Source organism: Gallus gallus, chromosome 6 (assembly GCF_016699485.2).
Source record: "Gallus gallus isolate bGalGal1 chromosome 6, bGalGal1.mat.broiler.GRCg7b, whole genome shotgun sequence".
NCBI lineage: Eukaryota > Metazoa > Chordata > Aves > Galliformes > Phasianidae > Gallus > Gallus gallus.
The window spans coordinates 3,298,734-3,322,803 of NC_052537.1; the positions used below are offsets into that span (position 1 = coordinate 3,298,734).

At 49.8% G+C, this 24,070-nt stretch overlaps 2 protein-coding genes across 5 annotated transcripts in view; one reads left to right on the forward strand and one right to left on the reverse strand.

Annotated features, from left to right (window-relative positions):
• Positions 1 to 8,430, reverse strand: part of MMRN2 (multimerin 2) — a 21,706-nt gene extending 13,276 nt beyond the window's left edge. For both annotated transcript variants that reach the window (XM_025151897.3, XM_421496.8), the window contains exon 1: positions 8,078 to 8,430. In XM_025151897.3, coding sequence (XP_025007665.2) covers positions 8,078 to 8,358 — 281 coding nt within the window. In that variant the 5' untranslated portion in view covers positions 8,359 to 8,430. The remainder of the gene's footprint in view (positions 1 to 8,077) is intronic.
• Positions 1 to 22,270, forward strand: part of SNCG (synuclein gamma) — a 24,829-nt gene extending 2,559 nt beyond the window's left edge. Inside the window, exons 2-6 of one of the 3 annotated variants that reach the window (XM_025151469.2) lie at positions 5,416 to 5,494; positions 17,275 to 17,316; positions 18,136 to 18,263; positions 21,383 to 21,457; positions 21,887 to 22,270. In XM_025151469.2, the coding sequence (XP_025007237.2) occupies positions 5,434 to 5,494; positions 17,275 to 17,316; positions 18,136 to 18,263; positions 21,383 to 21,457; positions 21,887 to 21,907 (327 nt within the window). In that variant the 5' untranslated portion in view covers positions 5,416 to 5,433 and the 3' untranslated portion in view covers positions 21,908 to 22,270. Of the gene's footprint in view, positions 1 to 1,290; positions 5,495 to 15,218; positions 15,489 to 17,274; positions 17,317 to 18,135; positions 18,264 to 21,382; positions 21,458 to 21,886 lie in introns of those variants that run through there. The other 2 variants (XM_040702241.2, NM_204672.3) reach the window with 2 other exon arrangements.
• The last annotated feature ends 1,800 nt before the right edge of the window (positions 22,271 to 24,070 follow it).

Consider the following 24,070-nt stretch of genomic DNA (forward strand, 5'->3'; position numbering starts at 1 on the left):
AACACGGGAACTAAATCTCTGATAATCAGCATAGATGGGAAAAGTTTGCCTTTCTCGTCTGAGTGCAGAAACAATGGGGAACCGACTTGAGCACGAAAGCAGAAACTGCGGTCATGGCAGCTGGGAGAGCAGCGGGGCAGCCAGGAGAAGGGGAGGAAGCTGGAGAGCTGGAGAGGGAAAGCAGACAGCCTGAGCAAGCTGGGCAAGTTCCCCACACTCACTGCATCCAGCTTCTCAAGGGACAGCGTGACTGAGATGTCAGCAAGCACACCTGTGGACAGAGCTGGTCGGTTCTTAGAGAGGCGTGAAAGCTGTGCAGAAGCAGTCTGCTGCCCCCTGTCATGTGCCCAGCAAGCCATCGCTGCGAGTGGCTTTTGCAGCTCAAATCCTCCCTGCTCTTCTTTTTCCTAGCAAAATAACCTGGCTTGCACACGCTGTTAGACCAAGCAGGCAGTGGTGCCAGGTGCAGGGCCTCAGACCTGCCCAGTGGGGTGCCTGCCAGGTCCCAGCAAGGGGTCTGTGTTCCATGTGGAAATCTCTCGTTTCAAATATGGTTGTTTTGCTTTCATGTTTTGTTCTTTCTTGATGGAAACAGCCCACGCCCCGTGAATCATCATCTGCACTGATTTGTTTTTCCCACCGTGCGCGGCTCCCAGACGAGTCCTTTTGGTCACATAAGCCTTACAAATCTGAACCAAATGTTGACATGCACGAACGCGTGTGTGAGCAGGATGAGTGTCTTACTACTGCACATATAAATACACAAACACATTTAATAGAAAAGAAGATTCTTTTCAAGACCTGCTGCCACGCTGTGGGTGTCTGATGGGCTTACTTCTAGGCTCTCGCCCATACAAGAGTGTTATGTTGTATCAGAAACTGACCCCAACCTCATGCTTGGGTAATTATGCATCATGTGGGACATATAACATGAAAGAAAAGGAGTTTGACATACTTTGTATAAAAACTGCCTTTAGTGGTAGCCACATTTCTGCATGTTTGGCTTTTCTTTAGTGTCTGCTTGCTAGTTTTCCCTGGCTCAGTGTAGAAGTTGATTCATGAAGCTGAATAGCAATATCATATCATGCTTCGGCTTTAATCATAACAACTTTTAGTGGATTTGAGTTGGATTAAATTTATCAAAATGTATTATTTTGTCAAGTAAATACGTAAGGCCCATTTTTCCTATCTGCAATGAGCTGCAATATAGATACGTGTGCCCAAAGGTGAAACCTCCATTGCAGTATTCTTACATGTCTTGTCAAATGCTTCCTTTAAGGAAACTTTGCTATCTATTACTAAAAATACTCCTTAATTGTATTAACCTTGAGGGAAATACGTCATTCCTTAATGTTAAGCGGAACAAGACTTACAAAGGCTTGATCTGAAGTTCAGTGAGCCAAGTGGGAATTCTGCGCTGACACCAATGAGCTATGAAACCTCAGTAGCTGCCCTCTCACAAAGAGAACCTCATTCGGCCTGTTTCTGGGGCATAGAAGCTTTAAGTTCTGCTTCTGTGTTTTTTTTTTTCCCCTTGGTGATCGTGTAGCTTCACTCACTGAGTACACCACCAGCTTTGCACTCTCAGCTTTCATCCTCTTTCATAGGGTTTCCTTTCCACTCCAGCCTCTGTGGCCAAGGAGAAGCTGCTTTGTGAGGAGAGTCAGGAATGATGAAGCTTATAGCAAAACTGCAAGTTGGAGCAACACCGAAGTCAGCCCTACAAAACCGGGGCTAGGGATGCTTGTTTTGATGCTGGGGATGGTTGTTTTTGTTCTTGTCGTTGGATGCTACACCTGCTTTTTCCGACACGCAGCAAAACAGAAGCAGCTCTGTCTGCGATGTCGGAGTTTGGCCAGACATCCTGCTATCACGGCAGCAGCACAGGAGGTAAAGCAAAGTGGCCATAACTTTGTTACAATGAACACAGGGTTGGCTCTTCTCCATGCAGTGCTACGAGTGGTAAGAGCAGCAGGATGGCAGGTGAGAGTAATGCCCCCCAGCACAGCCCGGTACTTAAGTTTCATTGGTGGTGCTCTCCCGATTGTCACTGCAGTGCATCACTTCAGGCAGTTGCTGTGTCAGTGGAATTTGTGCCTGAACAAAAGCTTCAGGATGTTGTTTTTCCATGAGTTTTGTTATTCCTTTGTCTGTGCTCGCGCAGCAGAGCTGTCCCTCACATCGGTTTCCTCATGTTTCTATTCTCAAGGAAGGCAGTTCCTATCATTACTCTGAGAGCTCCTGCCCAGCGGATCGTGACTATTACTGGTGGACTGCAGGTCCTTTAAGGCCCATAGCTCTTTCCTTTCCTGTACAGTGCAAAAGGCACCAGATATGCAATTAGTGCTGCTGAGATGTGCTACTAGATGACAACAGAAGGCTGTCCAGTTCTGGGCTCCGCAGTTCAGGAAAGAAGACAGGGAACCTCTGCAGAGAGTCCAGTGGAGGGCCATGAAGGTGACTGGGGGCCTGGAGCAACTCCTGTATGAGGAAAGGCTGAGAGACCTGGGGCTGTTCAGCCTGGGGGAGAGAAGGCTGAGGGGGATCTTGTCAATGCTTGTAATTATCTAATGGATGGGTGTCAAGTGGATGGGGCCAGGCTCTTTTCAGCAGTGCCCAACAACAGGACAAGGCGCAACGGGCACGAACTGCAACACTGTAAGTTCCATACAAACAGAAAGAAGGAATTCTTCACTGTCAGAGCGACAGAGCACTGGAACAGGCTGCCCAGAGAGGTGGTGGGGTGTCCTTCTCCTCCCACCTGCAGGCTTCCCTGTATGACCTGCTGTAGGGATCTTGCTTTAGCACAGGGATCAGACTCGATGGTCTCCAGAAATCCCTTCCAGTCCCTACAGTTCTGTGTTTCTGTGACTGTTCTCTTTGGATTTAAAGTGATTTCCCAGTAACTTGTGTAGGCTCCTGACTTACTCCATCTGAAGCAGAAAAAAATCAGGCTTTAGCAGTAGAACAGTCTGTGTTCTGTTTTTCCCACAGTGCAAAGCACTGACAACAAAAGAGGACTCAGCTTAAAAAAGAGGTAAAGTATTGCATTTAAATTAGCCTAAACTGGGACTGTGCATGTCAGTTTTAAGAAAGACTCATCAGTTAATTCACTGGGGAGTGCCAAAGGGATTAAGTACTTAAAAAGGTGCTGGCTCTTCTAAGGAACAAGGTGTGCCTTGTTTTTAATTAGCAGCTGGTGTGTGATTGCTGGTGACCTGACAGCACATCAGTGAATTCTCTGCTCTGCTGAGCTGGCAGCAGTGTGCATCAGCCAGGCGGCAGGAACTCCTCCTGTTTCCCTCTTTCCCTGATGATGGGTAACGCTCCTCTTGGGCAGGGACCTTGTGCCTCATCCCATGAACATCACTGGAGAAATCTCTGCAAGAGTTTTCTTCTCTTCACAAAGCATCCACAGCCATTTCCTTCCTGATCTTTTCCTCAGCACAGTGCAAGTTCTGCAGCCTGCTCTGAGGGCAGCTTAAACTGGGATTTCATCTTCTGATTGTTGCAGATAAAAGTCCAATGCTAGCACAGCACTCACTTCATCTTGAAGTGGGATTGCAGCTGGTGTTCCCTGCCAGCATAGCTGTGCTTGTACCAGCCAGCCAAAGATGCAGAACAAGACGAGGTTCCCAAACTGTGTGCGCTCAGCGTGCAGCAAGGCTTGTCCTGATCATCTTTTCGCCTCAGCAAAAGATTTCAGTTTGTTCAGGGCCGGCTGCTGATGACTCGTTTGAGGGTTATTGACCCTCATCAGTAGGAAGGCTTTGGATGCACCCAGCAGCCACTGCTGGGGATTCTGTCACTACTCTTGAACAAGAGATCCCTTGCTATCTTCTGAAGGAACAAATTGCTACAGCTTGCACTGATGAGCCACGTAACAAAGGAAATGAGAGAATCTTTTGTATGAGGAGGGCTAGATAACTACTGTATTGCACTCAGAGAAGCTACGTTTCTTTGGGAACTGTTCATCAAATACATGTAAGGGGAGCCATTCCACCTGCAGCTGTGCAACTCAACAAGAGAGCTGAAGACAGATTTCCAAAAGTCCCGAAAGGAGCCAAGTGCCAAATTTTGATAGGAAAGCCACTGCTTCTGTTAATGAACTTGGCACTGCAGAAGCTATTGTTGAGCATTCTGGCCATTCCAGTAGTGTGCAGGATGTCAGGGGCCGAAGATCACACTAAGCTGCATTTAATCCAGAAGTTGCCTTGATTTAAGCCTGTGTTTTATTCCCCTTTGGTGGGAAATTTCAGTATCCCATAAACATCCTAAGAAAGTCCCTGTCTAATTTGGAAGAAACAGATGAGTCAGTGTGAAACCAATATTAATCAGATCAATGGTTGTTTTCCTGTAAAAGCAGAAAAGAAAACGAGCTGTTAAGAGGGGGCATTGTTCTGACTGAACCAGAATAAGAGCGATTCTGGTTTCCTCTGCTTCTTTGCACTCTGAAGGATGGTTGCTCCCCATTTGGGGCACCCTGGCTGATCGCAGTCCTGCTCTGTGGCTGTCTCAGTGCAGGGCTAAAGGAAGGGGTGCGTGTTTCAGTGAGATAACAACACGGCCGGCTGACACCAGGAAGCCCTCCTCTCATCCAGGGGTGACTTGACAGAACTGTGTACACAAACCTTGACAGCGTGATTAAGGATTTACTTATTCTGCAGATTTTTGCCTTTTCTGTTTGTAATTCGGGATTTTCGTTTTTATTCGGTTCCATTTTTTTTTTTCCCAAACGTTTTAATTGTAAGAAAAATTGCAACAGATGCGAGATTAAGTGTGTGTTTGTGGCTTAAAGAGAGCAGAGCACTAAAATACCCGCCATGATGGAGATACGGTACACAGGACAGGAGCTGCTTGACAGTGATTCCACTTTAGGAAAGAGAAGGCTATGGCTATCTCTATGACTGTCATAGTGAGGGAAGCCAGGTTTAGTTCCTCTGCTCATCCCCACCTCATCACCACTTCCATTTCCCCATCCCTGCGTGAGCCATCCATCTGCGGACAGCTCTGTCCATGTGGTTACTGAGGGGTAAAGTCACAAATAGCCTCTGATTTTTTTTTCTTTCTTCCTTTTTTTTTTTTTTTCCATGAGCTTATTTTTAACCTGGAACGCTTCGGTGATCTGGTTTACAGTGTTACTTGACAGGTCAGGCCAACTGAGGGTACAGGGAACTCTGGGCTTCGCTGCCCAAGCTGCCATGTCATGGAATTGCACCTTTTAGATGCTTCATTATTATTATTATTATTTTCATGAATTATGAATATAACGTGCATGAAATCTGAGTCGTCGGTGCAATTCTTTGCGGGGCTGCAGGCACAGGGATTGGATTAGAGCCTGCATGGGAATTATGGGTATTATACACTGAGTATTTATGAAATCTAGAACTTGTCTTTACTGCTCTTACTCTTCAGCTTCCATGGCTAAAACAGATGCTAACGGACTACAGATCTTCATATACTCGTGCTTCCATTTCCCTTACTACTTCTGTTGGTAAGCTTGCGTACTCGCGGATCCATTTATCTCAGCCACAAGGAAGTTTTGCCATATTAGACTGATCAATCACACAAGACATAGCTTCTGGGAAAAAGAAGGAAAACAGAAAGGTGGTTTCCTGTGGAAAATGAGCTGCTTTTGGTTTTGCAAATAGCACGTACCAACACTTGCCAGCTTTGAACAAGCACAGCCTCTCTGGTGTACTCAGATAAAAGCAACAGCTGAGATACTGATCTCTCACCTAGCTCTTCCTTTAACAAACTGTTCTTCAGTATCCACACATTCCTCATTAAAAACTGCCAGCGACTTCTTACTGATCTTCTCATTTTAAAACTCTGATTAGAATAACCTTGTTATTCTGAGAGGGATTCATTAGTAACGTAGCATATCCAAGCATGGGCCTTAGTGAGTCATGTCACCTTACATGCTGAAACAGAACCCAGGGGACTCTGATTGCCTGGGGAGTGTTAGTCATTATGGTCTCCAATTATTCAAATGACCATCATGAGGAAAATGATACTCGTTTATTTTGAAAAGATCTAAGAATGTTTTGTAACCGTCATGATTTCTAACACATAAGGAAGACAGCAAGAGTTTGGGGGAAAAAACAACCATTAATTGTTGCTAGAAAGGTGTCACGGAGTTACCACGGACCAGTGGTTGGTTTCCATCACCCCAGAGCTTTTCGGTGTGTGTGGATCTCACCGTGTCTCTTCGTTCCTCATAACTCCCACTGCCTTCTCCTTTGCTTCCCTTGCTCTCTCCCTCAGCCGCCTGCAGCAGCACTAAGAATCTGGAGCACAGGCACAAGCTGACCTGTGCTGTCTGTTAGCGTGTGCACTCTCCCCACTCAGTTTTGGGTACAACTCCTCCAAAAGCATTGAATTTCTTTCCTGAGATGCGCCACCTCGCTGGGTCTGTGCGCTCTAATTGTGATTGCTCCGTACCCTGAAGCTACTGCCAGGCTAGATCTTGACTGCATGCAGTCATCAACATTGCTTTATAATAGGGCAGAGCGTTGTGATTTGACTCATTATGCAACCATCCCCTTAAAAGGAGGAAGCGTTTCTCTTCTTGGGAGGAAATTAGGATGAGTAACAGCTTGTGCCGAATGGCATTACACAAGTTGGTGCTGAACAAAGTCACACAGCAAAGGAAAAAGTCCTAATTAGGAGAGTATATTACAGTGCCTCACTGACCTCTACAAGTACCTCTTCACACTTTTGAATTTTTTTGTATTTCTAGCTTTTAGATTGCTGTCAGCATTTCAGTAAGCTATCAAATGCCTGTCACCTTGCAGTATAGCACGGGAGGCCATGGTAATGGTTCTGTTTTGCTTTCCTTGCTCTGCTAGAGTCTGAAATGCATTAACCAGCAGCTGGTGAATTAAGTGTGTGCCATTATTGAACACTGTCCGTCAGAAAACTGCAAGTCAGTGCTTGTGGGATTTATCAAATGATTGGAGGTTAGTGCCATGGCATACAGATTTGTGGGGAGATGGAGTATGAAGGAAAACAGGGCTTGTAAGCCCCGCACTGTACTACGTGCAGCGGGGAGGCCTTCATATTACAGGTAGATGAGATTTAGAAAGAAGCTGGCATGCTTTTGTTTGTGTGGAAAGGAATCGTGACGTGAACGAGGTTTTACAGTGTCTTTCCAGCTCCCTCCTCTCCTTTCCCCAAGAACATCTGAAGAGAAGAATCAGAGCACCCCGAAGCAGTGAGCTGTGAACAGCACTCGCTGTGCTGCTGTTCCAGCCATCCTGAACAGTAGCCTTCCATCAGTGCTATAAAAGATTCATTCGCTGTCCTGATTGGTTTTCATCTATTTTAAACATTCAGGGACCTACTTACATGCCCTGTAAAGCTCACAAAAAGCAAAGTGCTTGGAAACCTTTCTGGAGAAGTACGTGCTTTATCTACTCTGAATGGGCACACAGCTAGAGACGATCACGAGAAGCATGCGGAAATCCTTTTTTGTTTTCATCTTTTTCTTTTGGTGGGGTGAAGGATGAGTTCATAATATCTTCATGCTTAGTTATTACTCCTTTTATATTTAAAGGAGTTAAATGTTCCTGTTTTGCTAACATCCCGCTCTTCTTTTTCTCCTCTTCCTCTGTCCCCAAGGCCCAAGTCTGAGCTGAGTATGTCCTGGTGATAAGCAAAGGTTGCCACAGTCGGTAAAAACCCCCATTGGTGTGTGAAGAGAAAAGGCGAGGAATGAATTTATGTAGTTCTGCTGTGCCTGAAGTAGTACTCTGTGTTACTGTCCTACAGGGGTAGGGGGCTCTGCCTCATGGCTTGGCCATGCCAGGTGCATCCAGGCACCACATCCATCCTGCTGTCTCTAGGACAAAGAGTGAGCCACATCTGTGGTTTGATCCTCCACAAGCAGTTATATTTTCTGTTCCCGTAGTTAGAACACTTAAACCTGTCCTATTTGGATATAGGCTGATCCCTAAAAGCTAATGTGTTTCAGAGAGAAACCTTTATCCGTAATGGTCTTTCATCAGCATGATACGTTTATCGCACGTGACTCCACCACCATCACGAGCACAAACATACATATCTGGGTACTTACCCATTTCGGGACGGCGGGCTGGCAGCTTCCAGCTGCTCTCTTTCTCCCTGGTGTGGGTAGGCGATACTCACAGGGTAGTCTGGCACATCTGCCCGGCGCCCTGCTGCCTCCCAGGAGCCCTCTTCCTCCTGCAGCAGAGCCCTCTCCGGGTCTGTGGGGGTCTCGTGGCTCTGTGCCTTTGAGCCGTGCATCGGAGCACTGTGGTAGCCATGATGGTCGACGTGCCGGGCCAGCTTAGCCAGTCCTATTGTGTTACAGATGAGCAAAACCTTCACTAGCATGGCGGGCTTTTTTCCCACCCGGTTACACCTGTCTCTTGTTCTCCTCTCCGAAGCGCAGCCTGAATTAGTGCTGGAACGCCCTGGCAATATTCTTTAAATGAAAAGTTGGGAGAAGGAAGGAAAAAAAAAAAAAAAAAAAAAAGATCTGTAACAAAGAGCGGAAAAAGCTTTCGACCCTCCCAGCCACTGTGGAAACGTCCGTGGCCATCAAACAATGTGAGCCCGGTTCCTGTGTGGAATGCCTCTAACAGAGGAGGGAAAAAAAAGGTGGTAGGGATATAAGTTATTCAAGGAACTTCTGAGTTGGGCTGCCTTCTAAACTTATCTGTGAACAGGAACTCGGCTTTTATCAGCTGCCTTCTCCCTCAGGCACAGGAAAAGGATGTTAGCTTTAAAGGAAAGGAAGAGAAAAGAAAGGAAAGAAAATACTGAGTGGTGTAACAGACCCTTCGTTATTGGTGCCAGAAAATACCGCAGAGCTGCGTGCTCGGGTGTCTGCAAACGTTGGCTCCTCCAGTTGAATGTCTGAAATGCCCTGGCTTTAGCAACTTCGGTACCTACAACCAATTGTGGTCATTGGAGTAAGTGCAGAGCGGGGGAAAAAAAAAGGTCTTACAGACATCCATTTTGGTGTGGCCTCCACAGAATTCTATGCATCTTATCCTATCCTCAGGAAAAGCTGCTGCCTTTTGGTTTGGCTGTTGTCATAAAGCAGAGCGCATTTCTTTCCTCCCTGCCTCACAGCGTGATGCACTCCGGCATCTATAAGGATAAAATTAGAGTGGAATTGTGCTTCCTGACAAAGCAGGTGTGGGTTCTGGTGCAGGAGTGATGGAGCACGTCTTGGAGTGATCGATGGGAAGCGCAGCCAAAGGCTCGGTCCGTCCTGCAGGGTATTAAATGTAGAGCTTTTCTGGAGCCGTTCCAATGTCTGCTGAAAAATAAAGCAGGATAAAATCTCTCTAGGATTTTGGAAGGCGTTGTTATTATTGAGGACTTGGCTCTCCTCGGCACAGGTTAGATCTGGAGCCCCCTCCTCTGTGCGTAATGGAAGAACCCAGAAGTGTATGGAGATGCCCTTAATGTCTCACGGCTGACACTGCTGGGCAAGGGCACGACAGGAGCAAGGCAGGGAGAGATTCCTGCCTTTCTAAGGACAAAACCTGCTCCTGCCGCTGCAAGCACTCCTCCTGGGAGATGATGTCACAGACTCTGGACTTAAGGCTGAGAGAAGTAAGCAACTTCCCTCTGTTCCTTCCTGCTGCCTTTATTACCTAATTGCATGCATCCTGCTAGAACGCAAGCTCGTGTTGGTGTGTGCATGTCTTATGTGCCGTTTTTCACATGCAAGTGGGGCTTTCTTATAAGTAACTGGATATGACCTAAGTGTTGTGTTTGTTTACTTAGGTAGGGAAGGAATTGAAATGAACGTGAGGCAAAACAAATAACAGGTGTAAAACCTGAGCTGCTGTAGGATCATGGCTTGCAGAACGGTGGTTTTGTGCTGCAGAAGAAGAAGATACCCCATTTGTGACCCATTTTCAAACCCTTTGGTCCTGTCTTTCAGCATGAGCCTTTCCACTTAATCACCCATGGCATCTTTCTTCTTCCTGGATGTGGTATCTCCAAAGCAGTGAGGCAATGCTTCTCTGCCATCCCAACTGAGACATCTGCTGCTCCTCTTGCGTGTGTGCTGCAGACTGCTCAGCCACTGCCAGGTTAATCATTTAAGGTGACTTTTGAGTAGCGGTTATGAAAGACGTTAAAATATTGAGCGTGCCGGGGACTGGCATCTCTGTCCTTGTGATGGGGGTAGCATAGACACTGCCATGGAGACGTGTAGGGTGTGAATTATTCAAAGGACCCTCCTTACTAGAAAACACTACAGAAGATTTCTGTTGAGTTATTAACCGTTGTGGCTTAGGGTCCCTGAATAGCATATTCAGACTATAGTATTTGTTCGTAACAGTTGGTGGACTATGATGTGAGTTTTCTGGTTTAACTTCTGTAGAGGATTGGATATGAGGAGTACCTGCTTAGGACCACAATACATTTCAGCTTTGCCCCTTTTTTGATCTGGTGCTGCAGAATGGAACCATGGGAAACAGACACACGGGGTCATTTTCCATAACTATTTGCTCTTTGCATTCTGAGGACAGACTTTTCCAGGAGATACCTCCAGATGATGACAAAGACAAGCATGCACCAGCGAACATCAGTAGATGCCTATTCCCTATTCAATTACCTGCCTTACTGGAAGCTTGGTGTACTTTACAGAGCTGGGTGCCACTGCTAGAGTGAAAGAAATAGGTGAGATAAATCAAATTTAAAATATAATTTGGAAAATATAATTGGCATCTAATGCCAATTTTGTTTTGGCATTAGATGATACTCAGTAATTGACTTGGTGGTTCTGTTCAGTGACTTTTGGAGCTGCCCGGAGAAGTTTCCAGCAGCCTTCAGGCCAGCTAAGAAAAACAAACTTGCTCTCCATTTTGGCATCTAAATTTGATAGGCAAGGTACCTGATTTGTTCCTCCCCTCTTGCTGTCCAGTTGTTATTTCTTCCTTTCCTGTGCTCTTATTTGTGAAATTACTTTTCCCAACATTTCTTAGAAATATTTTGATCCATTTTCAGTCTCAGAGTCATAGAATCATTGAGGTTGGAGAAGACCTCTAAGACCATCGTGTCCAGCTTTCAATCCATCGTGCCAACTAAGCACATCCCTCAGTGCCCCACCTCCTCATTTACTGAACGCCTCCAGGGTCAGTGATTCCACCACCTCCCTGGGCAGCCTGTGTCAATGCATCACCAGTTACTCCAGACTCATCCATGTACACCGTGAACTTAGTGACAACGGTCGCGCCTACTCTTGCCTTGTCTGCTAATTATAACTGTCTACAGTAGGCACAGCTCTTAAGCCCCTCCCACAGTTCCTGCCCTGAGAGGCCAACATCCCATCCCATCCGCACCTCCAAATGGCCAAGGTGTTGCGTGGCCAATCTCCAACTATTGGTGGTGGGTGGATGGTTGGACTGGGTGATCCTGTGGGTCTTTTCCAACCTCGATGATTCTATGATTCTATGCCAAACATCGGCACTGCCTTCTGGGGAACCCAGAGAAGAGGAAAAATCCCATTTCTCCTCTTGGCACCTCTCTACTCTGCTCAGAGCCCGAGCCCTGAGGCCGCAACCCAACAGGAGGCAGAACCAGCAGGTAAGCAGTGCCAAACATCACGCTGGAGAGATGGCTTGTGTTCAGTTGGAAAGCAACCACGCTGAGGATGCTTGGCAGCTCCCTCTGGAGAAAAAGCAGTTAGAAATTAAATCTTCAATTTCAATTCAGACAATTTTTTTGTTTTCTTCTGCATCTTCCCGGATTCACTGCTACTCTGTAATGCTCTGAGGTCTATATTATAGTTTCAGAATCTGAATAGCTAAAAAGAAAAGGAAAAAGAAAAGAACAGTACTAGGAAAAAAAAAAAGAAAGAAAAAAAAAGGCTTGAAAAGCCCAGAAAAACTGGAGTTGTTTTAATAAGCATAAGTTGCCTTGGACTCATTTATTTCAGCCTCAAACCTCTGAAGCAGACCGAATAATTGAATGGACTTTCTGCCTGTGAAGATGAATAGGACAGCTTTGTTGATATCTTCCCAGCAAGGAGGGGAGCCGCTGGGCAGCCACTGCTGCCTTTAGGTCTGGAAAATGCTGCCTCATCCTCTGCCCACCCGCGTGCCCCAGCGGTGCTCCCTCCACGGGCAGGCAGCCAGGCTGGAAAGCTGGGCTTTGGTGGTCTGTCCTTGGGGAAGGAAGCCACATTCTTGCTGACGGTGTGTTTATCATTCTGCTCGGAGCCCATCAGTGGTGCTCAGCAGCAGAGATCCGCCACCAAAGCCGGCTCTGTGTATACTTCAATAGGAGATGACCAAAGCCCATTCCTTTCAGCAGCGAGATGCCTTTGACAGCTGATGGCCAGCAGTCCGAGCTCATGGCTGAGGACAAGGTTAAGGTGCTGTGTGCACATAACTGGCAATGCGGAGAGCCAGAGGGAAGAGAGAATAATTAATTGAAATCCTGTTTCAGTCTGCTGTAGTCACAAAGAAAAAAAAAATGGGCAGAAGGGGGCAGGGAGTCTGATTTTTGATTCTCCTTTGCATTCCTTGATTTCCTTTGTGTCTGCTTTGGGGAATAGGTAGGCTCGAGTTAGACCTGTCTTGCACATATTGCAGAGTCACTGTGGGAGGGCACACGCACTGCACAGCTTCCAGCCATCAGCCACGGGGAGGGGTGGAGGGCCTGGCTTAGTGGCTTCTCCTGTGCACCCCGGGGCAGCTGAGGGACCAAAAGGGGCTGCCAGAGGCCAGCTGCCAGGCCAACCTCGGCCCCCTGATCCGCCCTTTGGAGGAACAGCTCCAATCATTCAGGTGTTGTATCTACTGCAAGGGGAAAATTCTTCTTCAGGCACAGACCTCACTCACTGCCAAGTTCCCCTGAGGCAGGACTGGCAAGAAACGAGCACTAGATCCTCAGCTTGGAGTAGGAGGATGCAGATGCCACGGGGTGGCTAACATTCAGGAGCTCTTATTGATGCTTGCCCTACGTAGGTCACTTACAATATTGTCTTGAGTCCAGAGCTTTCCTAAAAGGGTTTCAAGGTAAAACAATGTCTGTGCAAGCTGCTGGCTGCCTTGGGAGGGATCCAGCGAGCTTTAAATGCCTGTTGTGAGTTCTGCCTGAAGGTCACTGGGAGGGGAGAGCGCAGGAAAGGAGTATCCCTCTCCAGCACCGGTTGATGCACTCAAGTGATGACTCATCTCCCATACTCCATACTCCTTGTGTTTGTTAACTTCTGCAACAATGCAAAATATGCAGCATTTAATTACACGAGTTACAATGACAGGACAATAGCTCAACAAAATCAAAGACTACTTCTCACAGCCTTCTCGGGCTGGACGTTCCCATGAAGTGCCTGGGAAACTCCCTGCTCTGCCTTAATGCCCTTTGAAAGCCTTGAGGAAAAGTAGATTGGCCCCAAGGACGGTCAATTTCTCTTTTTACCAAATGTAGTAAAAACCTGGCACCTGCCCTGTGCCTGATGGAACTATGTGCCATACTCAGCCTCCTGCGGTGGTGATGCAGGAGGGCACACACGTCTCACATTCAGGAACACCAGGCCCTGTGGGCTGTGGGCAGTCAGCCACCAAAAGGATGTTCAGAAGGATGGAAAGAAAAACCATTCTTTCCTCGTTGTTATGGCAGTCTAGAACAGCGAGAGCTCTTACAGTGTTCAGCATGTTGTGATGGCCTTTCTTTAAATTTGGCACTTATTTTTTTTTTTGAACTAACAATCGATACATTTTGTAGTCTATAAGAGATTGAGCTCCTCCACATTCAAATGGGAATTTGTGGTTCACTTACTGTCAAGGAGAACCGCTGGCGAGGAAAAGACTAATAAAACTTTATCTTATTTTCCAGATCAACAGTCTTGCCATTATTTCAGCATGGAGTAAGAAAACACTTTCCAAACCCACATAAGCCTGCTGACTTCAGCAGGAAGAGGGCAGCCTGTGTGCTGCCCCTGCCATGGCTGCAGCCTTGGGTCTTTCCTCTCTGCCTGCCTGGTGAGCAGGCATGGTCACAGCAGGCTGGGTTGGCGCACACAGGGATGCTTCATGGCTTCCCCAGGTAGGGCACCAGAAACAAAACACTACCGTGTTGTACTGGCACTTGCTTCTGTTGGGCTCCAGTTTGGCAGCAGCAGGAAAGCTTATCTGGGCCACTTAGGATCTATTCCAGAAAGAATCAAACTCAAGGTAAATTACTAAGCACATCCAGCTGTGATTAATGATCTGTGTTTCACTATTTTTCCTGGTGAGGCATTGAGGCCAGGCGGGTCATCAGCTCAAGGTTTCCACCATTCGTCCTCCCATCGACATCCTTCTGCAGTGGCTCAGCCTGGAAACAAACAGAAGCAAGATCTCCCCTACAGCCATCGTGCTTTTTCAGAAACAAACCATTCTCATAAGATCACAGAATGGCCTGGGTTGAAAAGGCCCACAGTGCTCATCCAGTTTCAACCCCCTGCTATGTGCAGGGTCGCCATCCAGCAGACCAGGCTGCCCAGAGCCACATCCAGCCTGGCCTTGAATGCCTCCAGGGATGGGGCATCCACAGCCTCCTTGGGCAACCTGTTCAGTGCGTCACCACCCTCTGGGTGAAAAACTTCCTCCTAATATCCAACCTAAACCTCCCCTGTCTCAGTTTAAAACTATTATGATGGGGTGTGTAACCAAGCCCAAACAGTGATTTATACTTGGTGCCTGGGGGGACCACCTTCAGACACTTCAGACGTGGCTGGTGGGCTTTCCAGCTCCCTGTCCTTGGGCACCAGGTGCTATCTATCTGCTCCCCTTCTAAGTCAGTGCTTATGAGAAACCACGTTCTTGTTACCGCTTTGTGTGGGATGCATTCTGGTTACGGTTAGACCCAGACAGCTGTCCCTGTCGGGTTTATTAGCAGCACTTCACATGCTTTGCTCCTCCCAGGGACCCTCAGGAGCCTGTGCTTGCTGCAGCGCTGGGCAGAGGCGCTTTCAGGAACTCAGCTCTCTGGATAAAACATCTCCTCTTCACTTGAGAGCATCCTTGAGCGAGAGCACCGCAGCGCCTTTTAAAAGCTTTATCTACCTGGAGGATTTCCAGAAAGTCTCTTACGAACCTCTGTCCTCCTCCTCCTCTCCCCCTCCCTCCTTAAATCTTACCAAGCAGTTCCATATCATTAATATTTCAGTACCAGCTGTTCGCAGGCATTGGCTACTCTGCTGTGCACTTAATCAATAAGAGCTAGAGAAGGCTGCGAGGTTTGTCACACCATCCTCCTCCAGCAGAGGAACCGGAGCAGACACAGAGCCTGGCAGGGAAGGCAAGATCTAGCGAGGCAGGCTTGCTGATTGCAGGACCCTTCCCGAGGAGCCGCTTGCTGCACCCAGCTGGTACCCAGGGCAGCCAGAAGGATGGATGTCTTTAAGAAAGGGTTCTCCATCGCTAAAGAAGGCGTGGTGGCTGCTGCAGAAAAGACCAAGCAGGGAGTGACAGAGGCTGCGGAGAAGACCAAAGAAGGTGTGATGTACGTAGGTAAGAGAGCCGCTTTCAGTTCGCTTTGAAAACGTGGCAGCGTGGACTGCCACATAAATAGTCTCTGAGAAAGTCTGGTGACACTGTTCTGCGGTGGAGCTGAGGAGCGGATGGCGGGAGGTCCGGGTGATGCCCCTGGCACAGAGCTGCGTAATCCTGGGATGCTGCAGCCACCCCGTGCCTCGGTTTCCCCAGCTGGGAGCCAGGCGTAGAACCTGCTGCTGCTGGGGACGTGGCAGCAGTGCGGTGCAGAGCAGCGGGTGTGTGACTGGCAGGTCTGTGCTGGGTGCCTGCATGGTGCAGCTCGCCCTCCCCGCACTGCACCCAGGTGTGAGGTTTGTGCTGGCCGGCCCGTGCCAGCAGCCCACCGTGTCAGGAGCGGGGCTGCAGGCTGCACCCGTTCCCACAAACACCCCCTTTGACCCCGAAATCCTTCTCTGTTTCATCGCCTGTATGCACATCAGTCTCACTTCTCTAGAAATAGATACCCACATTCGTTGTGCCCCACGGGCAGGTTCTCATCTGCAGAGTCCTCGCTTCCCAGGCATTCTCACCCTGGTGCCAACAGCAGCACCTGGCACAGCTTTCCTGTCCTCTGTATGTGTGTGTGTGGAGGGGGGAAGTCGGGCAGTGGGAAAGTAGGAGAGCAGGCTCCTCTGTTACCGTACCCACAGCCGTGTGCAGCTGCTGTATTTAGAACAGCTATGTTGGCAATAGCTCTATGTGTGGAGACAGACTGAAACTGGAGATGAAATGAACGCAAACGTATGTGCAGCAGCCCTGCTTATGTCTTCACGCTGAATTTTTAAACGCCCAGCTCGAGGCACGCTGCAAATGAACACACGTAGCAGCTCACATTTCAGTTTGAAGCCGACTCGCAAGCAAAAGGCACACAGCATCCCTGTACGTTACTGAGGCAGCCACGAGAGCCTGGAAATGGCTGTGTCCCAGCGTCAGCCTGTGGCGCTGCTCCTGCTCCGTGCTCCGAGTGATGTTAGGACGGAAAACTTCCAAACGTGACTCCTGAATTCCTCGCATCTCCTTCGGGCAGTGCTCTGCATCTCCATTCTCTGACCCGGTTTTCGTTCTCTCCTGGCTGTGGGGCGAGATGCAGAGCCCGCTCGGGAGATGGGAGCTCCTTACTGCGGTTTCTAAAGGCTTTACAACCCAAACCGAGGACCGAGCGGGGCCGGAGATGACAAAGGGTTTGGTACAGCCCCGGCTCTGCCCTGCGGCGCGCTGCGCGCCGGGTCTTCCCGCGGCACGAGGAGTGGCGGCAGCGTCGGGAACGCTCAGACGGCCGCGGAGCGATGAGCGGAAGGCGGCGGAGCAGCGCGGATGGCTCTGACGCAGCAGACGCGGCTGCCGGGCGGGGCCGCGCTGAGTCAGCGGGCGCGGCGGCGGGGCCGGGGCCGGGCGGGGCCGCTCGTGCCGCACCGGCGGCCGCGGGGCGTTCCCTCCGCAGGGCCACCCCCTGCGCCGGAACGCGGCTGAAATCGAAGCCCGTCGGTCGGTGCGCGGCAGCGCGGCTCCCGGCTCGTCGCGGAGCTCGCACTCGTGCCACAAACGAGGCGCGCCCCTGCTCTGCACGCGCTGTCTCGTCCGCGCCTGAAAGCAGCGCACGTGTCACAAGCACCGTTAGTAGGCGTTCGGGCAGCAGCAGCAGCTGCAGCTATGAAGTGAACGCTTCAACCCTTCGCTTTGACGAATTTTTCATTTGGGAAATACAATTTATTTATGCTTGAGCGCTGATGGGCTGCTTGTTCCTTCTGGTTCCCTCTCACAGGTACCAAAACCAAGGAAGGCGTAGTGCAGAGCGTGACCTCAGGTAAGCACAGCGCCCCGAGGGAGATGCGAATACCTGTCCTGCATTACAACGGCCCCATTGCTTCCCCCAAATGGGGGATCCCTGGGGAACATGTGGGCCTGTGTGACCTTCCATTCAGTGAACAGAGGAGCAACGGTTTGGATCTGGCACTTGCAGTGCTCTTGGATGAGAGCAGGTCAAAAACAAGCAGCAGATGTTACCTGGCAGACGCAGCTGGTTTAGAGCAGTCGTGTGTTTCACAAAGACAGGAGTTTCCCAACATGCAGAGAGGACGTGTCTGCACCAGTCCTGCTGGGCACAGCTGTGATCTGGGGGACTCCTGCTGGTCACAGACATGGTTCCTGGGGTGCCCTTCTGGGAGCCCTGGGCACTGAGCCGTCTGCTCTGCCTTACGAGGAGAGCAGCAGATACCTTCTGTGACCAATTCCATGACCAAATTATTGTTTTCTGCCAGCTGCGTTACATCAAACAGAACAAATGGAGGGTGCCTATGGAGGGGCACACCCAGCCTGCAGCACAAATACCTTATTTGCTTGGCTGTCTCTTAGTATCTTACACTGAGCTTTTCGGTCTCCAATTGCACGTCAAGACTGAGCGGCTGAAGTGTTTGCATTCCCCTGAGCAGCATTTCAGATGAGATAAAGCCCTTACCTACGTGATCTAAATTCACATGCGTTCTCATGTTGAAAGAAAAAAACAACCAAGCACTTTAGCAGGGCTGATTTTCTCCCTTACCTTAGTGCAACCATCCTATTGTGCCTTGCTTTGGCAGCCTCTGACAGCGGTGAGCTGACTGACTTTCTGTTGTTGCAATCCCAGTTGCTGAGAAGACCAAGGAGCAGGCCAACGTGGTGGGAGAGGCAGTGGTAGCCAGCGTGAACACGGTGGCCAACAAGACAGTAGAAGGAGCAGAGACCATCGTGGCCACTACAGGAGTTGTAAAAAAGGTACGTTTGTGCCTTTGGTGGCCTGCAGGACAGAGCTTGTCTTTGGATTATGCTTTAAATATCTGCAACTGTTTACAGTCGGTGGTTTCACGGCAGGAAGCTCTGAGCTGGTTCAAGTGTGGAATTGAGGGCTGTGTGCCAGAGCGGGACGGCTCCTCAGGGAAGGCCCGTCTGCCTGTTAGACAGGACACCTCCCAAGGGATAATGAGCAGTGTGTGGGGCTGGCTGGGGGTCTGGCGTGGGCAGCTTCTTGCTGAGCCCACTTGTTTTGATCCTCTTTGGAGAGCTGCGGTGAATAGCGCTGGTAGTGAGGCAAGCCAGGCTAGTCACAGAACACCTAAACCCAGAACCAAAGCAAAGCAAGGCCAGCCAAAATGGGTTTAATTGTTCTGACAGTTGGCTGATGAATTTCCTGGCCTGAAAGTAAACCCATTGTGGTGTGAAACAAAACTTCCACGCACCGCATAAACCCTGAGAGTATAGCCCAACAAAAGTGGTTTTGAGTGACACAAAATGCCCCCCCCCCCCCGAAAGCACGCAGAAAGGGCTCACACAGGAGAAGTGCTGAGCCCTGAGTTCATCTGTGCCAGGGAATGGTGGTGAGGCTGCGGGTGTGCACGCAGCGGACCCCATAGGCAGGGAGCCATGAGCCTTGAGTACCTTTGTGTGACCCAAGGAGAGGCTGGAAGCATGAACCTGCTGCACTGATAGCTGGTCTGGCCAGGAAAGTGGGGCTGGGCAGCAGCAGAGCTCTGTTTGTTAATGGAAATGTGGCCACGGACTGCCCTTTGCAGCACCGGGCTCTGCAGCGTGTTTGAGAGACCCGCTGGAAAAAAGAAAAGGTCACCTTTTGACAGTGTGTGAAGGGTCTGTCTGTTTGGGAGGAGGTTTTTAAAGGTATGTTAGTTAAAAGATAACACACTCTGCACGTCCCTTCTGATTCGCAAGGGGACAAGAACCACAAATAGTGGGTTTTCTCCATGGCTCTGTGCCCATCTCAGTGCCTGCAGTGGGCAGTGAGGGATTCCAGTGAGACTGCCACCCACTGAGCATCCCCATCTCAGATGAGGATTGATTTTTTTGGTCTGCATGACACAGCACAAAATCTGCTGCATTGCAGACACGGCGTGGCTGGGAACAAGCACGTGTGAGTACACACACACTGAACCTCCCTGGGGACCGGAGCGGGTTCCCCAGCAGTTCATGCTCCCCTATGGCTCTCCCTCCACCCCGACCTTCCCTACGTTTCCCTCCCATTTCTGTATGGCTCAGTTGTCAGCTCAGTCGTCAGCACATCGGTTCTGACTGCTATCTGTCTCGCCCCACAGAGCACATCAGCAGGCATCAGTCACACGTAAGCAGTCCCCTCGCTACTCCCTGCACGGGGCCCAGCACACATATGCTGTATCAGTGCCACGGCCTTCCTAACAGCTGCACATTCGGAGTAGGAACAGTGTGTGTACACAGCCTTCATTCTGCTCAGATGAAGACGGTTGCACCAAAGGAACAAAAAGCAGGAGCAGTTGGGGCTGCTCTGCACGCAGTGTGTTCCCACCTGTGCATCCAGGGGCACGAGTGTGCAGAACAGGGCGGTCAGTGGCAGCACTGAGGCCTGGCACTTCTTTTTTTTCCCCTGTAACTTCTGAGTTCAGCCACTGCGTGTCTCTCTCCTCAAGCCAAAAGATTCAACATTCCCCCTTAGGAAGAGAAGAAAACAGCCCTTAGCAGTCTAAATGAAAGGTCGTTTGTTTTTGTTGTTGTTGTTGTTGTTGTTCAAAGTAGTTTTGCTAAGACGATATATTTCTGAGGAGAAAAAGATCTGTCTGCTTGCTGCTGAAGAACAGCAGTGCTGGCTAGCTGCTCCGTGGTTGCATCGTGCCTTTTCCTTAGACCATTTTATCCCTTTTAATGAGAAGATGAATTCTGACAGGCACTGCCCTGCGACCCAAGGGTGGCACCCATCAATTTATGCTCCTCAGCCACAGCACAGACCCTTCCCTGGTGCGTTCCCCCAGCCCATCACCCGTCCTGCCGGTGCCCGCCTGTGCCTGCCGTTCTGGCCTGGGTGGGAGCGCGTGAGAAAGTGGTCTCCAGAAGAACTCCTCAGCACAGGCTGACACCTCTCCATCCTGTGATTGTGCTGGTTCCTGCTGCTGCTGCTCAGGAAAGCCCTCAGGGAGCACGGTAGCTTCCCTTTCTATAAATAAGGGTGAGTCACCATTACCCTGCTGCAGTGCGGCCTTGGCAGCGCCCGGCTGAACAGGCACAACAAACAGCACAAGTTCTGAGTGTAGGGATGTGCCCACCCCACTCCTTTGGGTGCAGCCTCCTGAGCATGGATCAGCCTCTCTGTATTTACTCATTGACAAAAGGCAGCAAAGTGACCCAAGCAGCACTGTGGTATCCCCCAGCAGCCCTAGTTCCCCCTGTATGGGGTTATTGGTATCCATCATGTGCATGGTTTTATGTCATCCAGAGCACCTGGGCTCCAAGCTAAACAAGCGCAGTTCCCTCAACCTTTCTTCACAGGAGAGGTGCTCCAGCCCTCTGATCATCTTAGTGGTCTCCTCTGAACCCCCTCCAAGTGGTCCACATCCTTCTTGTGCTGGGGCTCCAGGCCTGGACACAGTACTGCAGATGGGGCCTCACAAGGGCTGAGTAGAGGGCAGACGAGTCAGAGGATGTGGCAGTAATTATCCCAGCCAGCGATGCAATGCAAATGAAGGGCACATTTCCTAGGGAAGAAGCCCCACTGTGCCTGTCATGAGGAGCATCCCTAGTGCTCGACGCGCCCTGCAGGTGGACTGATTGGCTCTCAGAAGGCAGCTGGGGACAGTGCCCGAAGCTGCGATGGAAGCAGTTTCTGTGCTGCTTCCATGCAGTCAATTTCATTTCCCTGTGGATCCATCTCCCCTAGGAGCCACGTGGAGACAGCAGCCTGTGGCAGGATGCTCAGAGAGAGCCACGATTGCGTTTGATCTCAGAGACACAAAAGAAAACACCAGAAAAAGAACAAGATTAACCAGATGCTAAATGCAGCGTTCTATTTGCATGGCCTGCCCAGCCTGCCCCAGGTGGGTGATGGTGGCCAAAGCCAACGTCTCCCTTGTGCCTTGCAGGAGGACCTGGCTCCGCAGCAGCCGGCAGCTGAGGGAGAGGCAGCCATACCAGGGAGCACAGAAGGCGGCGGAGAGGTAAGGCTGTGCCGAGCCCTGCTCCCTGCCATCTCCATCTCCAGGCTGCACGTGGCTGTTCTGTGGGGCTGGGTTTCCCTTCTGTGCAATGGTGACCGTAGGTTTGTTGCACACGAAGCCCATCGGCGTTCCCATTCTCGACAGCTGTTTGGCAAAGCTCGGAGGTTCTCCGTGATTTGCTGCTTCCTTTATCGGGGCCAGGAGGTTGCCATGAGTCTTAAAGCCAAATGTCAGCTTTGGGCCCCATTCCAGCCCTTAAACAAGGGCAGTGGAGCTCTCATTGCCCAAACGGACAGATGCTCTCCTGGTGCTGTGTCCTTTACTGCCTCAACCTGAAGACCACCAGTGTGAATTATTCTCCTAGTTTCATTTATATACATTTTCTTTGTCAAAACGTGTAACTGTTTTCCTGTCTTACTTCTCTGACAGGGTGAAAATGAAGGCAATTAAACAACTTCTATCTCAAAAGTTGGAATCCCAAGAGTGTACATGGAAATACTAGTTGACACTGCAGCAGGGACGGCCTGCGCTCAGCACTGTAGTCTTTCACTCGCCTCATTAACCAACCTTAATATACAATGTAAGTCGGCTCCTGGTTCCAAGGAGAGGGTGACACTGTACTGGGGGTTCCCCCCCCTCCCCACGTCCTTCGTGGCTTTCTGACCCCCAGCTTTGCGTGTTCTGGTGCTCCGGTTTGTTTTAGTGGGCTCACTGATCCATGGCTCATGTCCACCGCCACTGGCACTTGGGGTCTCTAGGTATTGTGGAGTTTATTTTTTATTTTAGCTAATAAAAAAAGAAGTGTTTGAACAAGTTTTTGTTACGTCCGTTTTATTTGCGTGGTTTAGATGTTGGTCCTGCCAAGCTGAGAGGAGCTCTTCCCGTGCAGACGTGCCATTAAAATACAGGCATCCCCAGACCGTGAGGGCCTTAGGTAGTGGCATCAATGAGGGGAATCATGAAAACTTGTTATTTCTGAAGGCAGTGGTATGGATAGGCCAGCTGTCTGTCTGTCTGTCAGGGTTGGAAAAATAGAGACCTTTGCTTCTGAAGTAAATAAAGTAAATAGAGGCTATTCACTTGTTAAGAATGTCCTTGTGTTTAAGAGGTTGCATGTGAGGGGAAATTGGAAAAAAATGAGCTTTTATAAAGGAATGTGAAAGTCATATTGAGCTCAGCTGGCATTTGCTGTTTGCTGTGTACCCTGCACATGGCAGAGCATGAAAACCTTCTCCTGACCTCTTTGAGTATGTAATGACAGAAACACAGTGGGCAGAAACTGGTGAGATCTGACGTGTGTGTGAGTGCAGGTCCAGGCAGGAGGGCTGTGGCGAGGTGGGTCTGGTGGCATGTTTTAGAGCGTGGTTGAAGGAGGATTTTAAAATGCATCAATCTGTATAGATCTAAAAGTGCTGCATTTTAGTCACGGACAGGCAGAGCGCCCCTGGATTCAAGAGAAGCCAGTGTGAGCTACAGAGATTGGGCTGCTTGAAATCAGGCTACCGGCATTGGCTGAGGTGCATAATGATGGCAGCTGCTGGAGGTATTGCAGGAGAGACTTGCTGTAGCATGAAAGGGTGTAGCAAGTGAGGTATCGGCCCCTTTCACTTATTAGCCCTACATATAAGACACACTGCCTTGCTGAGAGCACAGGATTTCCATCGCAGTGGGTGTTTGATCTCTACAAGGGCAGAGAACCAAAGAGCGCTGTCAGAGGTAACAAGGTCCCTCAAAGGCAGCCGTGGCTGACAGGTGCACACTCTTCTCTGGTGCTCTGCAAAGCATCCTCAGAATTGGAATTGCCAATTACAATAACTCAAGCACAGGGTAAGGGACAGAAGAGGTTGTGATGCTCACACCCAGAAGGCTAGGGACTTGCTGGGGAGAGGCAGGAAAATAAGCCCCTGCCGTGGAGCTTTGCTTTATGGTGGTGCAGCCGAATGTCCTGCCGGGCACGACAGGAAGAGGAGCACACAGGAAAGCAGGTATGCGTGCTGAGCCAGCCTGGGATTCAAAACAAGGGGAAAGCCGCTCCCCAGATGTTTGTTCTCTCATACAGGCTTTGCCCTCACCCAAAGCAACTTAACACAGGAGAACTGAAACTGCAGAGTGAGGAGAGCAGAAGCACTGCTCTGCAGCAGTGAGCTCTGTGCTCATTGGAGAGGCTCGCAGCAGGCCACTTGTGGACGCTGCAGCATTGTTTTTCCTGGGGGAAGGAAATGATGTAACTGATATTTACACTCCTGTAGCTTGAACTGTAATCCTGGAAGCATTGCTCAATTACTGCATAAATACCTGAATGTGGGCAGCTTCCTGGGCAGGCAGGGTTCAGCCCCTGCTGCTAGGTGCTCACGTGCCTCGCACAAGGCCGTCACCAGTCCTACAATGGGAGGCCGGGACACGGTCACCCTGTGTCACCCCGCCATGTTGGGCAGCGGCCATTTCCTCGCACTGCTGCCTTAGGCCGGCCACCACCAGGCCCCAGCCTGCGTGAGGAGAGCAGAGGGCACAGCCTGTGCCGGGGCGAGGGGAGTTGTGTCCCTGGAGGCAGAAGGGTCTGCCCAGAAGGGAGCTAAGATCCATTAATTTTTGTTATTAAACGTTGCGTGTGTC